The sequence below is a fragment of the Gigantopelta aegis genome, chromosome 8, assembly GCF_016097555.1.
Source record: "Gigantopelta aegis isolate Gae_Host chromosome 8, Gae_host_genome, whole genome shotgun sequence".
In the NCBI taxonomy this organism is placed as follows: domain Eukaryota; kingdom Metazoa; phylum Mollusca; class Gastropoda; order Neomphalida; family Peltospiridae; genus Gigantopelta; species Gigantopelta aegis.
In genome coordinates this window covers 49239604-49257103 of record NC_054706.1, presented here as the reverse complement: position 1 = coordinate 49257103, position 17500 = coordinate 49239604, and the positions used below count along the sequence as shown (strand labels likewise).

Genomic DNA, 17500 nt, shown 5'->3' with positions numbered 1-17500 from the left:
ACCACTAGAGCACATTTATTGATTAATCATCAGCTAATGGATGACAAACACATGGAAACCCGCTACATTTTAGTTTTCCATTAGTAGCAAGGGATCTTTTATAAGCATCATGCCACAGACATTGTAACACATACCACAGCCTTTGATATACCAGCCGTGATGCACTGGCTGGAACGAGAAACAGCCCAAGGGTCCCACCGACGGGGATCGATCCTAGATCGACCGCACGTCAGGCGTGCGCTTTACCTCTGGGCTACGTCCCACCCTATATTATAGTTTAGTAGATTGACGTTTATGTTGTTTTGTAAAACTGGTTCCTTGTTTGACTTCGTATATTGTGTAAGATAAAAGACAAAAAACGTGGGCCGTTCAACATTATACAATATTTCAGGAGCGTACAAATCACACTATCTCCAGGGCCGTAGGGTGGTCTAAACCCGGGGTGGTTCGAATATGAACCTATAGTCCGTCCCATCCTCCTGCCTTACAAATCGTCATGCCTGCATACGCCTTTATAACAGAAACGTTGATAATATATTCCTTACAATATTAACATTTTACATGCATGGTTTTAGGAGGGGAAGGTCAGGGTCGAAGGTCTGGGAGAGGGGTTTCGAACGCCTCCCCCCCCCCCCTTCCCCTACACACAGCACGAGCGTAGGAAGGTTAAAAAAGTGTGTGTGTGTGGGGGGGGGGGGGCACACTTATATTTACACTTTTATAAAGCAAATATAAAGCAAAATATCTGAAAAGTGGGGGCATGTGCCCCCCTTGCCCCCCCCCCACCCCCCGTTTCCTACACCAGTGCACAGGCTAATTTAAAACAAAATCATCTTCTTCTTCTCCTTTTTTTTTTCTTTCTTTTTTTTAATAAATAATTTCAGTTTGGTTTGACGTAAGAAGAAAAGTAAAAGTGTTTTGGGAAATAATAATAATATTAATAATAATAATAATAATAATAATAATAATAATAATAATAAATAAAATTCAGAAAACAAGTTAGAAAACAATCGGTTCGAAAATAAATATGTAGTAAATTCCATGTTTGAAAAACAAAAGTATGAAAAACGGCGTTTTCTGTGGGATGGACTATAGCTCAACCTATTGTCTACATGTTCCCATGACATATATATATATATGAATAGCATCGTATAGTACTTGATTAGCCTAATATCATACTGTAAAAAAAAAAAAAAAAGAAGATTTTTTTTTTAATTAGCCTGTGTGTGTGTGGGGGGGGGGGGGGTCGAAACTCCTCTCCCAGACCTTCGATCCTGACCCCCCCCCCACCCCACCCTAAAACCATGCATGTAAAATGTTAATATTGTAAGGAATATATTATCAACGTTTTTGTTACAAAGGCGTATGCAGGCATTACGGTTTGTACGCTCATGAAAATGATAGTAATTGTTAATGGACTCTGAGTTTAGTTAATTTACAAACCTGCAACTAATTTGGATGAAGTTACAATAGAGTCAAAGAAAAGTCTGTGACGCTGAAATCGGGAAATACCCTTAAAAATAGACTAGAACTCGAATCAATAAACGCTATTTTTTTTAAATATGAAAAATGCATTTTTAAACAAATAAATATTTGAAATTAGAAACATCAGGATGACCAGAAACACATCGGTTCTACGGAAATGGATAATCTAAACAACAGAATATAAGTAATGTTTGATTTCAGTGATCATAAACGGCTCTAATAGTGAAAAATATTGTGTAGTGTTTAAAAACTAGGGTCTGTCCCTTTAATTTCAATACATATTTCAAAATCCATCTTGGTAAAAAAAAAGAAAAAAAAAAAGAAAAAAAAGTGAAATCTAAACACTCAAGTGCCTACACGTAACGTGTGTGCATAGCTGGTGAGACAATCATAACATTACATAACAAAACATTTCATAGTTAAAACAAACAACAATAGTGAATTTGTAACAAAATACTATATTAGAAACATATACACGCTTAAGGTTAATTAAGACTGTCCATGTGCGTTTGACTTCTGCATAAAATAGCATTCACAAAGTTGCATATTACTTGTAATGTAACTTCTTTTTGTAAGTATCATTTTGTTTATCCTTATTTTTAGAAATAATATAATCTCAACAATAATACCACAAACGGATTTGTAATAGATAAAAAACAAACAAAAAACAAACAAAAAAACAAACAAAAACAAAAACACCCTATCTAGTGATGTTGCAATGATCGATAAACAATCGATAATTGATCGGCTCTCCTTTACCGATGTGATGATCGATTATAAAATCCCATAATCGATTATCATAGAAGAAAACGTTAACAGTAATTTTACCAACAGTTTAGATGATGAATGTGTGTAACTATTTGGGGGGTTAGGTTTCGCTTCCATGTGTAAGTAAAGAATATGGATACAGTATAGGTATTAAAGGTATAGTTAGCAACGTGTAGGATTTATCCCGGCCACGGATGCATAGTTCTAATACATTAAATCTTTCTTAAGTTCACACAATTACAACAGATTGCATTGTCGAAAGTTGATCAAACTTTGCTTCAAGGAGAAACTGTTTTGAATACATCAGATGTAATAAACATTTGGGAAAGATGTGTATTTCAAGGACCAACGACCAGAATTGTGACCGGCATATCCAAAATACGGTTTTCAGAAAGAAAAATGTTTTAAAGCTTTAAAATTCTGAAATATCAGAAAAAAATAAAACATTTTTATTAATTTAATCAAATTATATAGCTCTGAATGCCTCCTATTACATGTATGGCCCCCAAAATTAACTGTGCTTGGAGAAGGAGAAGGAGAAGGAGAAGGAGAAGAAGTAGAAGAAGAAGTAGAAGAAGAAGAAGGTGAAGAAGAAGACAAAAAAAGAAATAGGGACTGAAAGAAAGAAGGAAAGTGAAATAGCGGACTTTCCCGATTTTTACAAACAGTGGTCATTACCAGTTTAGGTTGTTAGTCCTTGAATGTATACACATGGTTTTGCAACAGAGAGTAACGAGGGTACAATTACATACCCTAAAATCACGGTAATTAATATATATATATATACATATAGCCTCTTTGACATTGTTAATTTTAAATAGATCATGGTAACGGAACTGCTATTCAAACTGTGTCAAAATATATGAAACAGGGACGAAAACCAAAACATTTCAAACTCAGATCCACCTAAAAAGGGCATTTGAGGGTTTTTAGTTATTTATTTATTTTTTATTGCATACTCTCAAATATTGTTTTTGGCAGAATATGGTGATGCTTGAAAAGGGAAGCGTTATGTACCCGTTATTATTAGCATAAAAAAATACCAAAATTTGTCGAAGTGCCTGGAGGTAATGTACAAAAGAGGACTGTAATGCGTAGTTATGAGGACGGTGTCGTATTCAGGCACATGATCCCTGGTACAACACATACATTGCATATTATTATACAAAACACCTACTTCTTCTCTTCACTGGGATCGTCCCATGCGATGCCTGTTCTCTGCTGCACTGCCTCGTCTGGCCGAGAAGTACCCGGATCTAATCCTTCACCTCTCCGGACAGCGAGGTGGGCACCGTCCGAGTCTACACTATTGTATTCGGCGCCGTCCCCTTCAGATCGTAGATTTGCAAACGTCTCTCTTATGACTGCTTTAGTTTTAAAACGAGTCCGTCCCCCGTCGTCTGTGGAAGTGTTCCTTTCCCTAGAACTCATTTCGTGTGTATCCTGCCGCGAATCCTTACCGTTGTCTTTGGAATCCCCACGTTTCCCCAAACCCGTTTTCTCTACATTTTGCGACTTTATATTTATAATATGTTCAGAATCCCTATCTACAGATTTCTTCTGTTTAGAGGTCCCCGCATACGCGCGTGTGTCTTTATTACTACGCGACGGCAACTCTCCACTCAGACTCTCTGAGTGCGCCATTTCGAACTTGCTGCTACTGTAAGTCGGTCTGAAGTCCGTCTCGTCTGGTATGGACACCGTCTCGTTGGCGATCGTCACGTTGTCGCTGTTGGTCCTTTCGTCTATGATCGTCAAGTTCTCGTTGGACCCGACCGAGGCGCCGGGAATCTGAACCCTCTCGAAAGCGCCATCGTGGTGCTTGCTGTCCTTTACGTGTGTGGTCAATAGAATAGAGTCGGCAGACATTCGTCTGTCCTGTGAAGGTGGTTTGGCGTGGTGCGTGGAAACCAAGCGCGGGGAGGGGTTCTTTTCGAAGGGCGACACCTTGTAGTGGCAGGCGCACTTCATCGCGATGCCGACGACCAGGAGAAGTGTTGCCGAGGCCAGGAAGAACATTCCGGTGATGTGCAGCGCGCTGTATTTGGAAAACCCAGTCTCGTCCTGAAAGGCAACGAGCGTTAGCGTAAAGCCAGGTATGAAGAGCGGTATTGCAAAAGTAACCAGGCAGGGACCCATCGCCGTTTTCGTTTGCGGGTCACGGAGCTTTTTTTTCAAGAGTTTTGACATTTTGGCTTCAGAGGTTAGTCACGGAATATAACGAAGAAGAACAACGACGTCGAACAGTCACGAATTTTCACGAAGTGTAACATTGTCTTTTTTTCTGTTTCTTTTTTTGCAAGGAAGTCAAACAGATCATTTCAGGGTTGTTGTTTTTTGTGTGTTTTTTTACTATTTCAAATTCAGGGGGTTTTGTTATTCAGGGTCCCGATCCTCTACGTTTGGCTGTGTGGGTTGTTAATTTGAGGAATCTGTCTGATGTTTCTTGGTATTTAAGCCAAAGCCATGCTTTCGATATAATACACGCTATTCGGTTGTTGTTTGTTGGGGCTTAGGAGCTTGGACATAAGATCGTTGTATCATGCATTGAGTTCATCTGCACTGGAACAAATCAGCCAAAGTGAATCACTGAACATTTCTATCATTGCCTTGTAGCGTTGTGGTGTTTTAGGTTCTCTGAGTTGGTATTTGGAGATCTATATTACGTCTCAGTGAAGAACAGTATGTCGATGGAGGATGGTGTTAAAGTAGAGTATTTGGATTCGAAGTCTAAGCATAGCGCTTCTTTTCTTCCCGGCTGTTCTCCGTCATAGTGTCGATAGGTGCGACAACGGCTGTCATCATCCGCCTGTCATCTCCAGCCATCACGTCAGTCACTTCGTAAACAATTATGATCTGATGAGAGAGAGAGAAAGAGAGAAAAAAAAGAAAGAAAAAAAATGATTTAAGTTGTTGAGATACATGGTATCTAATGGATACCAGCAAAAGTGACATAGTATTCTTTATCTTACTTATCCTCAAAAACCAGGGCCCGTGCGTATAAAATTTTTAGATTCCAGACTCAGTCTCTAATGACGTAACACACATACAATTTGTATGGAGTTGTCGAGACAGTGTCTCAGACTCTTATCAGTCTGGGAGGGCGAGACGTAGCCCAGTGGTAAAGTGCTCGCTTGATGCGCGGTCGGTTTGGGATCGACCTCCGTCAATGGGCTCATTGGGCTACTTCTCGCTCCAGCCCGTGGTATGTGCTATCCTGTCTGGGATGGTGCATATAAAATTGCTGCTAATCGAAAAGAGTAGCCCATGAAGTGGCGACAGCGGGTTTCCTCTCAATATCTGTGTGGTCCTTAACCATATGTTTGACGCCATATAACCGTAAATAAAATGTGTTGAGTGCGTCGTTAAATAAAACTTTTCTTTCTATTAGTCTCGAGTCTAAACTCTAAACGTTTTATAAACACCAGGCCAGATTTAAAGGGACATTCCTGAGTTTCCTGCATTGTAAGATGTTTCCAACTATTATCCTGTTCAATTATTTAGACCCAAAGTTTTTTGCAAATGTTACATTTATTTCCTATTCGATATTTGTTTTCTTTGCATTTACATGAAAACAAACCCAAACCCCGACAGGTTTTATATACAAATCATCATATAAAATGCACAAAGTTGACTTAATTCCACTTTTTAAAAATCTCTGCGTGTTCGGAATGCACGTTATTTCTCCTATAAATAACTAAGGTCATTTGCATATCAAAAGATTGGGATCTGAGGCTACGTGAAGGCCATTATAGCTTGTTTCACTAAATCAAGGTTATTATTGTTTTGCAGTGTGTAACAGCATTGTCTAATCTTTCCGTTAAACATAGATGTAAACAAACAGAACATGTAACCCTTTCTTGTAGGTGCATTATATTTAATCAATTTAGCTAATGTATTATGTATTTTTATTTTATTATATCAATTATATATTAGCATACCATACCTAACCTAACACAACTGAGGTGTAGCACAGTAATAAACACAAATAAATTTAATGCAGGGCCGGACCCAGAAGACCAGGGGGGGGGGGGGGGGGATAAAATGTCAAAGGCCACCAACATCAAATAATAATAAAAATGTTATTTAATTTGCCTCTAAATTGGGAACTCATACGTATATATATATATATAATATATATATATAATATATATATATATATATATATATATATATATATATATATATATATATAGTATTTATGGTGGTGCTAGGGGCTGGGGGTTTGGGGGTGGGGTGTTACATTTGTAATGCGAAAAACCAAAGGGCTATTGTTCGGACTCGTATGGGTTCAACCACTTTTTCATCCCGCAGACACAGCCCTGAATGTGCAAAATACGATAGCATTGCTTGGTCAATAACATCATTATTTCGATCTATGACTGCACGTACTATTGTAGCAATGTGTAAACCACGTAAAATACAAGTTAGGTAGGGTATATAAATTCATTGAAAATGTATTAGTCGACATTCTTGTTATTGTTATTTGAGGAAAAATATGGGTAAATCGAAAAATACTTCAGTTGATGTAAAATCGTGTATTAAGAACGTTTTCGATTATTGTGAAGATGAATATCAGCGCGGTAGACCTAGGTATGCTTCTTATCGAATTGTCGATCGAGTTTGCCGCTGCACTTAAAGTTTCGGTTTCAACAGTAAAAAGAACTGTGAAAAATCTAAGCTCTACGAATCCGAGCACAGAAATCACTGTTAAAAAACACGACCGAAAACTCATCGATTTATTTGATAAAGATGTTATTAGACGACGAGTATACAGATTTTATAGAGAGGGCGAATTACCTACATTACATAAGATTAACGTGGCTTTAAGGGAGGAATGTGGAATCAACATATCCATATCAACTTTACGAAGAACACTCCATGACCTCGATTTTAAATACCAACATATGTGATTTTTGAGGACGCCAATATATCAGACAGGAGACTGTCTTATCTCCATGAAATATCCAGTTTACGAGAACAGGGGTATTTTATAGTGTATCAAGATGAGACCTGGGTGAATGTCAACCACACAACATCCCACCACTGGACAGATATCCACCCGGGCACAAGTACCGCCAATCACCTGCCGAAATCAGACGCTGCTGATAAAGTTCCTAAACTCTGTTCGGTGACTGGGAAGGGAAAAAGACTTATTATTTGTCATGCTGGCTCTGATAAATATGGATTGATAGATGGCTGTGAATTGATCTTTGAGGCTAAAAAACACAGACGGAGACTATCATGGTGAGATGAATCATAACAATTTCATCAAATGGTTTGAAGAACAACTTATGCCTTCTCTACCAGAACCTTCTGTTATCGTCATGGATAACGCAAGCTACCACAACAAATTAACTGAGATTACACGATGTCCTGCACTAAACGCTAAAAAGGAAGAAATTCAGTCGTGGCTACGAAACAAAAATATACCTTTTGAGAGTAACATGACAAAGCCACTTCTTTATGAAATTGTGAAAAGTAACAAATGTGCACAGCAATTTGTTACTGATGATATTGCTGAACGCCATGGGCACTTGTGTCTAAGACTGCCGCCAAGACATTCTGAACTCAATCCGATAGAACTGATCTGAAGTCAAGTCAAAGGGCACATAGCTCGTCATAATGATGGTAAAATGACCACGGTGCGGAGAGAACTTGCACATGCATTGAACTCTGTCACACCTACACACTTCTCTGACGCAGTTAAACATGTAATAAAGATCGAAGAATATTTTAGAAAACAAAATAGTTTTATAAAAAATAAAATACCCCCTGTGATAGTCCCCCTTAACGAAGATAGTGATGAAGAAATGAGTTTGTCGACTGATTAAGTTATTTCTCCATACCCATCAGGAGTATTACTTTAATGTATGCATGAACTCTTTAACACCAAAAACAATTTATTTCCATATCATTCACTATCAAACAACCTAACAACCTATAAACTAATCGACTAGAAATGCATATAGACTACACATACATACGAGAGAAATGTTTATTTAACGACACACTCGACGCATTTGATATACGTTTATGTGGCGTCAGACAAAACGGTTAAGGAGCATTATGACAGTGAGAAAGAAACTCGCTACCGCCACATGGGCCACTGTTTCCGATAAGCAATTTTGATAAGCAATAAGGGACGTTTTATATACACCATCCCATAGACAGGATAGCACATACCACAGCCTTTATACATCAGTTGTGGTGCACAGGCTGGAACTAGACACAACCCAATGGGTTCACCATGTGGGATCGATCAGTCGACCTACCATGAGCGAACGCTTTACCTCTGAGCTACGTCCCGCTCCATATACAAAAGAAGCCTTAAGTGGGGTTAGGGTTGTGCAGAGGGTCACACCTCCACCAATCGCATGCATACCATATTCTTCTCTCTCTCTCCCTATAACAATATAACCATAGATTAAAATATGTTGAATGCGTCGTTACATAAATGACGTCTCTCTCTCTCTCTCTCTCTCTCTCTCTCTCTCTCTCTCTCTCTCTCTCTCTCTCTCTCTCTCTCTCCCTTCAGCGCGCGCGCTTGTGTATTCCACAATATAATTATAATATTTGATACATATTTTTTTTTTCAAACTGAGGTTTTGTCACTTGAACTCCCCACCTGAATCCGCGCCTGCTTCATGTTTACAGATATTTTCTTAAATATAGATCATACTACGATTTGAGCGGATAGGACGATAGAACCGAACATTAGTTTGAAACGCACTATAGAATGATGCTTTTGATATGCAAATGACCTTAGTTATTTATAGGAGAAATAACGTGCATTCCGAACACACAGAGATTTTTAAAAAGTGGAATTAAGTCAACTTCGTGCATTTTATATGATGATTTGTATATAAAACCTGTCGGGGTTTGGGTTTGTTTTCATGTAAATGCAAACAAAACAAATATCGAATAGGAAATAAACGTAACATTTGCAAAAAACTTTGGGTCTAAATAATTGAACAGGATAATAATAAAATATTTCTTCGATTAAACTTGCATATTAAATATATTTTCTTGTTTAGAATATCAGTGTATGTGTATTCAATGTGTTTCTGGTCGTCTTAATATTTGTAAGAAGCCCAAACTGGATTTTGTCTTCCAATAATTTCGTACGTACGAAAAAAACATACTTTAGGAAATAAAATGAAATTTAACTTAGTACAAATATTAGAACGATCAGAAACACGTTTAATATACAACCACTAACATTTTTTTGCAGAAAAATATATTTGATTTGTAATTACAATCGTTAAAAAGTCTGTTAGTCGATAACATCTTAAAAATTGCAGCAAACTCAGGAATGTCCCTTTAATTTACATTTAAACGTATTTGCCAACAAAAACGTATTTACGCCGCTTGGTGAGTAAGTAAGTAAGTAAGTAAGTAAGTAAAGATATGGACAAATAAATAAATAAACAAAATTAAATTAAAATATGGCCAAATAAATAAATAAACAAAATTAAATAAAAATATGGCCAAATAAATAAATAAACCAAAATATGGATTACAATTCATTGATTAATTAAAAAAAAGCTTTCCCTACTCATACAATGCCACCGTGAACTTTCTCTGGCATAAATTGTGCTCTATCTTTCTCTTCTTTTTTTTTTTCTTTTTTTTTGTGGGCATGTCCATAGCATATAGATTAGGGGAGATATTTTTTTGGAACGCGTTCGCAGTGGATAACTGATAACAGCGGAACCATACGACTTCATTAATATTTTATTAAGGCTGTTATTGTGTTGGGTTTGTTTGCATTAATAAAACATGTCAAAAGCGAGATCGTATCTTGAATATCATACCGAATGGAAAACGTTCAGGGTGTAAATAGAATGTGAATGGGAGGTGGGAGGGCGGTCGGGTGGGGGGTCGGGTTGGGGGTGTCTTCTTGTCTTAAAATTAGGCCTGTTCAAGAGGTCGTCGATCGATTAGTGGTCGCTTGCTAGACTGGTATTTGCGCCTAATGTTTGTTTGTTTTGTTTAACGACACCACTAGAGCACATTGATTGATTAATCATTGGCTATTGGATGTCACTGTGTTTAGCCTTACGGCTGGTAGGAGTCCAATGGTTACTGCAACCCTTGTCCTAGAAACTGAAAGAAGAAACCCGCTGCCGCAACATGGCTATTCTTGTTAGTTTATTAATTATTATTGTCTACGATAATTTCTCACGCAGGATACAGCACCCCAAGGCTTTTGTTATATACATGTCGTGAAGCATTCAGTGGAACAAAAACCAACAATAATAGGGCCTACACCTTCACCAAGTATGTCCATATTTAATATTTAAAATAAAGTTAAAGTTTGTTTTGTTTAACGACACCACAGGAGCACGTCGATTAATTAATCATCGGCTATTGGATGTCAAACATTTGGTCATTCTGACTCGTAGTCATGAGAGGAAACCCGCTACATTTTTTCTAATGCAGCAAGGGATCTTTTATATGCACTTTCTCACATACAGGAAAACACATGACACGGCCTTTGTCCAGTTGTGGTGCACTGGTTGGAATGAGAAAAAAACCTCAATCCGCTGAATGGGTTCACCGAGGTATTCGATCCTGCGGCACAAGTACCTCAAGTGAGCATTCAACCGACTGAGCTAAATGCCACCACTATTATTTAAAATAAGTACATAAAAGTTAGAATTTTAAAGCATAACGTTTTTGGTCCATTAACTTCCACAACACACAGTATATACACCGGTTCCAAATGCATTTTGTATTGATGCTAGATAGGCTTAGCCGCAGTCATAGACTACCATTTTTGTAGGGGGTGGGCTGGGCGGTGGGGGTGTTGGTGTGTGTGTGTGTGTGGGGGGGGGGGGGGGGGGGGTGAGCAGGCTGATTGTTGCCCAAATTAAACAAAAATGCCCGAACGTGGATAACAACATTTACTACGCATTTTTACATGGTTTACCACTAACACTGTGGGTAGAATGATGGTAATACATGGTGAAAGGTTTTTTAGGCCAGCTCATTTTGCCCAAATATCTATAGGTCCTATAATTTTTACCCGACTTCCACGTCGGATACAACAGTCGTAAGTTCAGTCAACTGCTTGTCGCTAACGTTTGCTAGCCTGATTTTCACGCGTATACAGTAAACCGTATTACCACTTCGGGAATCGATCAATAAAGATCGCGAACGTTACCGACACGTTTGCTGGCTGAACTCGGGACAGTTGGTACATGTATGGTCGTGGAGGTCGCAACAAAAACCGTAATTAAAAACTGACACAAAACTGAACAGTGTTTTCGTGTTTTGATTAGGCAGCTTCCAGTTACATAATAATAAATAATAATAATAACAATAGCTGCTAGGCATTGGTATTTATAGGTTTTTACAGCCTTATCCTGAAAAAAAAAAGATTTCCGATTTTATGCACTGTCGGGAATACATCAGCTATGGTTAAAAACCAACTGCAAAACAAACCTTGATCAAGTATGACTTCAAAAAGGCCTCAGTATAATATAGATTCGTTTAAATATTATAGTTAGATGATACCCCAAGCTGATAATTTGCCATGTTTGTTAATAGTTCAGTCAAATGCCGATCACTATTGCTTTAGCGTTTTACCAATGTCAAGGTCAGCAGAACCCTACAGTGTGGGCTACCGCAGTATTTCTACACATTTATGTTTGTAAACAAAATTATTATATTTAAAATCCAAGTTAGATTTTATATGTTAAATCACAAACGTAGCTTTTATAATGAACTGGGATTAAATATAAATAGTTTGCATGAATATGATGTGCAGAAATTATCCAGTTTTCGTCCATTTGTAAAACTTTGGATCGGGGGTGTATTTCAATGTTCTGTACAAAGCAATGCAAGAACCCAGTGGAAATATTTTTTTCTTTTCTTTTTTTTTTTTTTTTTTTTTTTTTTTAAATGTGACCCTATAGTCCGCTCCATACTCCTACAAAAAAAAAAGTTATTTGTAAATAATTTCAGTTTAGTTTGACGTAAAAAGAAAAGTAGTAGTGTTTTGGAAATAATAATAATAATAATAATAATAACAATAACATTTTGTGTGTGCAATTTAGAAAACAATCGACTCAGAAATAAATAACCTGCAGTAAATTCCATAGTATGAAAAAAAGGCGTTCCCAGTGGGACATACTATAGTCTTGGCGGATTTAGGGGTACTGGTGGACTGGGTAGCCCACTCTAAGTGGTGTTTTTTCTGTCTTTGGTTAATTTGGGGTTGTTTTCGAGGTGTTGGGTGGGGGTGGGGGTGGGTGTGGGGGTGGGGTGGGGATGGGGGTGAGATGGGTTGGGGTTTTTTTGGGGGGTATTGTGGGGGGGGTGGGGGGATTTTTTGTTTGTTTGGGGGTGGGTGGGGTGGGGGGGTTTCTTGTCTTTTCCTCCCACAAAAATATAATTATTTGGACTAGCTTATCAGCAGTCAAGGTGTCTCCTCCATAATACAAAATCTGGACGCCACCTAGCAACTGTTTTATTTAGCACTTTCCCAGACTACTAGAGAGTATGACGTAATTTTTATAGTGTAATATTTTCGTACCCAAAGGCATCAAGAGCATAATTTACTGCAATGAAAAGTGATCTGACATTAAATTAAAGTGTTTAAAAATGTCGATACATTTTACGATAATATTTTAGCACACGTATTAATCTAATCATACTTTGTTTTGGGGGTACTTTTAAAAATACGTTAATATTCCGCACAAAGTGTACTGGTGTAAACCTTTTTCCGCGTATAATACTTTGGAGCACACCTACCGATTAATGCCGACTTGACAGTCAAGCCGGCAGTAGTCTGAAAATCTGATCCGACATACACCAGCCGACACGACTATCTAATGGGGAGGGGTGGGGGGGGGGGTGGGGGAGAGATCTGAAGATTACACACGACTGTAGCGTCTTGGCCCTGCACACACCTGTAGATTAAAGCCGACGTGACTGTCGAATCAACGTTAATCAGTAGGTGTGTGCCAAGCATAAGATCAACCTCTGTGACGTAGGTGGAAGGGCTTGATAACGTCATGCTATTATTTACAGAGTACTACTAACGTCACGCCATTGTTAACATCAAGGCGCCAATATGGCTTACAAACATAGTCGATGGAACAGCGGGAAGTTGACAGAAAAATCTTGCGCTATAAAGTGCCGTGAGTATTCCAAACAAACTTTTCAGCACAAAGCTGAATATTCCAATACACCTTGTGCCACCGGAGAGAACAAAACAGAATACTCAATCGACGAAAAATCTCTTTTCTTGCAGCCACCGCTGCAAATTGCGAAAGTAATAGCTGCGCTGAACGACTACCTACATAAGATGGACATTATGAAGCTAAGTAAACAAGCCCTATTGAGATCGGTTATGGAAATGTGTTCTTCAAAGTGGCACAGTCGGCACGAACTGGGTATATATCTGGAAGACCAGGCGGAAATCTGGCAGCTGACGCGATTGGCTCTGCAGCCCTTGATGAATCGCCTCAAAGAGTACGAGAGTCAGATAGCAGATGCGCAGACAGCTCTGGATAACTACCAGTCGAGGCAGACAGAGCTGCTGAGCATGACTGCTGAATATGAAAATATGCAGAGAAGAGGAAAGATCCCACAGGCGCAGGCAACCCAGATAAAGTTCATGGTCGCGGAATCAGAAAGAGCGATGTGTCTGATCAAGGCAGATACACAGAAGAAGCTGCTAACCTTTTTGAGGAGCCGAGATGAGATCGCTAAAGAGTTTCTGGAAAAGTTTGAAGACGCTATGCACATGACCTACACCGAGAGTCTTCAGATTGTCGATTTGATTGTGGACACCGTCGGATGCATCCCCAAGAAGAAGCTGAATGCTTACGGTCAGTCAAGGGACGACGCCGAATTTGTTTCATATCTCTTGGAGAAAATAACAGTTAAAGTGCATGAGGAATTTATGCAGAAAGACATGTCAACGACGAAGCCTAAAACAGTTATTGATGATGAGCACAGTCAAGGCGATACGCTGAGTTCACCCGTATCAAAAGTCGTTGGAAGCAGTAACGTGCAGCAACAATCAAGACAGAAACAAGAATGCGAGAGCAGATTGTCTCGCGATCAAAATCGTGTGTCCAGCGAAACTGTAGGTGTAGTGCAATCGCACGAACAAAGACGACCGTCTATAGGACCTGCTTATAAGCGAGCACCTCGAGGGTCAGTCGCTCGGAGGCCTTCTTCGGACACCAACCAAACCAGTGAACAGCAAGAACAACAAGAGATGCACGCATCCCGGTCTGAACAAAGTGAGCGGCCCTTATCCCCGGATAGCAGAACACAACAAGAGATGCACGCACCCCGGTCTGAACAAAGTGAGCGGCCCTTATCCCCGGATAACAGAACACAACAAGACATGCACGCACCCAAGTCTGAACAAAGTGAGCGTCCCTTCTCCCCGGATAACAGAACATCGGCGGAAAATATCCCTGTTAGCTATGCAGACGAAGCGTACCCTTCAACTTCATCCGATCATCCTAACCAACAGGCACCCAATCTCGATCCCATCGATCGACCCCAGTACCTCCCCGAGTCCAGTACCGGTAGCCCCCTCCCGCATGCTTCCACGAATGGACCGCAATCCATACTTAAGCCCGGTACAGGTAGACTTCCATATACTTCCCAATATGTATCTGAGTTCAGACCTCAGCCCAATACCAGTAGACCTCCGTATGGCTCTTCTGATGGCCTACAGCTCACAGCTACGCCAGATCACAACAGACCCCCGTACCGGACACGGACTTTACAGTTGGACCATCGAACGTGCGAGCCCATTCCGTACGCGTCCATGTACGGTCATGCCAACGATACCGCCAACTGCAATTACGGACAGGGTGAAGGTGAGATTCGTGACAAGGACGATGGGCTCCGGTATTCCATCGACGAGCCGCAACCGTACCAAGAACCGAGAGAAGTTGAAAATGTACCGCAGTATGCCGGTGACCAACGTAAATCTAAAGGTCATTTTCCAACTTCAGATGATACCTATCCAAAGACTGCCAGTGTCTTTCGTGAATACGACACGCGCCGTCCAAATGCTGCTATTCCTGTAAAGGAGTATGAGCCCTACCAAAATACTGCCAGCCCTTTACAGGAATACAATACGCCCGGTCCAAATGCTGCCATTCGTGTAAAGGAGTATGACCCCAACCAAAATACTGCCAGTCCTACAGAGGAATATGACCACTACCAAAATACTGCCAGCCCTTTACAGGAATACCACATGCCCGGTCCAAATGTTGCCATCCGTGTAAAGGAGTATGACCCCTACCAAAATAATTCCAGCCCTTTACAGGAATACAATATGCCAGGTCCAAATGCTGCCATTCGTGTAAAGGAGTATGACCCCTACCAAAATACTGCCAGTCCTATAGAGGAATATGACAGGTACCTAAATACTGCCAACCCTGCACAGGAATACCAGATGTCTCGTCCAAATGCTGATATTCCTGTAAAGGAATATGACGGCTACCAAACTACCTCCAGCCCTATGCAGGAATATGACAACTTGCCAAATACTGCTAGCCATATGCACGCATGTGACAACTATTCAAATAACACCAGTCCTGAACACGAACACGAATCCTATCCGAATACAGCCAGTCTTATACAAAAATACGAAACCCGTCGAAAGATTGCTAATCGAACACAGGAATATGACGTCCGTTCTAACAGTGATAGGTCCATTCACGGAACAGAATACCGCCATCAACAATATTAATATTGAGAAGAATTTTAAGTCAAAAAGAAAGAACAAAAATACCCAATGTATATTTACCTCCCAAGTTCGTAATATTATTATTGAAAGAAAAAACTGTGTGTGTGTGTGTCTACATATATATATGTATATATATTTGAATATTTAAAATGCGTTTTTAAATTACCAAAATATTTATATTATGATTTGAATAGAAGCTGAGTACGTTCAGAAAGTTTAATGTTTGTTTTGTATAACGACACCACTAGAGAACATTGATTTATTAATCATTGGCTATTGGATGTCAAACATTTGGTCATTTTGACATATAGTCTTAGAGAGGAAACCCGCTACATTTGTTCCATTAGTAGCAAAAATGTTTTTTATATGCACCATCCCACAGACAGGATAGCACATATTACGACCTTTGATATACCAGTCGTGGTACACTGGCTGTAACGAGTAATAGCCTAACGGGCCCACCGATGGGGGTCGATCCTAAACCGACCGCACATCAAGCGAACGCTTTACCTTTGGCCTATAGCATTATACATTAACTACCGACCTCGGTGGCGTCGTGGTTAAGCCATCGAACATACGGCTGGTATGTACAGGGTTCGCAGCCCGGTACCGGCTCCCACCCAGAGCGTGTTTTAACGACTCAGTGGTTAGGTGTAAGACCACTACACCTTCAATCTCACTAACCACTAACAACTAACCCACTGTCCTGGACAGACAACCCAGATAGCTGAGGTGTGTGCCCAGGACAGCGTGCTTGAACCTTAATTGGATATAAGCACGAAAATAAGTTGAAATGAACACGTCTTGTTTACATTAACTCCACATATCTTTCAAACATAAAGGTACTTGACACACTGGAACTAGATAAAATAAAACATTATGGATTTATTACCGAAATAAAACTATAGTTTATGACTGATAACAACCACTGTCATACTTATTACCAGTGGATGGACTGACAGTATCAAATGTTCTATTAAAAGACCCTTTGAACTTTGACTCAGACGAGATGCAATTTTGGTAGAGTACTACTGACTATAGGATCGCAGCAACTTTAGCAAAAACTTGGTGTCACAGGCGTTCGGGTCCTGCTCTGCGGTTATAGGTGTACGATTAGTACCAGTTAATGGAACACCGATGCGCGCAACGCTATATGGCCGTTGTTCATGTATATAGAGTATATCATAATCACCTATAACCGCAGTGGGTTGCCATGCCACGATCCGAACAGATCAGCCCCTTCTAAAGGTCCCTATGGGCAACCTAGGGAGACATATCAGCACCAAATAGGCCCAACTAACGAGCTACTCTCGGCCTACTAAATTCCAAACCTATACGTAGCTCCTCGCCTTTCCATTCAGGCCGACCATTCAAAATTGCGCCTAATTTCCTTCATCAAAAAATGCGCACCCATTTTCTTTGGCTTAATTCCAAATTCCATAGCACCATACCACCCTCCGCCTGTTACCGGCTACGGCCGGACTGCTAGTGCTCCCTTGCACCTGCCAGTGCAGA

General features: G+C 39.8%; 1 protein-coding gene across 2 annotated transcripts in view; it reads right to left on the bottom strand.

Moving 5' to 3' along the window:
• The window catches only part of LOC121378456, a 44941-nt gene that overhangs the window by 23047 nt on the left and 4394 nt on the right, over positions 1-17500 (bottom strand). Inside the window, exons 1-2 of one of the 2 annotated variants that reach the window (XM_041506628.1) lie at positions 11704-12452; positions 3431-5109 (exon numbers count right to left, since the gene is read on the bottom strand). In XM_041506628.1, the coding sequence (XP_041362562.1) occupies positions 3431-4443 (1013 nt within the window). In that variant the 5' untranslated portion in view covers positions 4444-5109; positions 11704-12452. Of the gene's footprint in view, positions 1-3430; positions 5110-11703; positions 12453-17500 lie in introns of those variants that run through there. The other variant, XM_041506627.1, reaches the window with a different exon arrangement.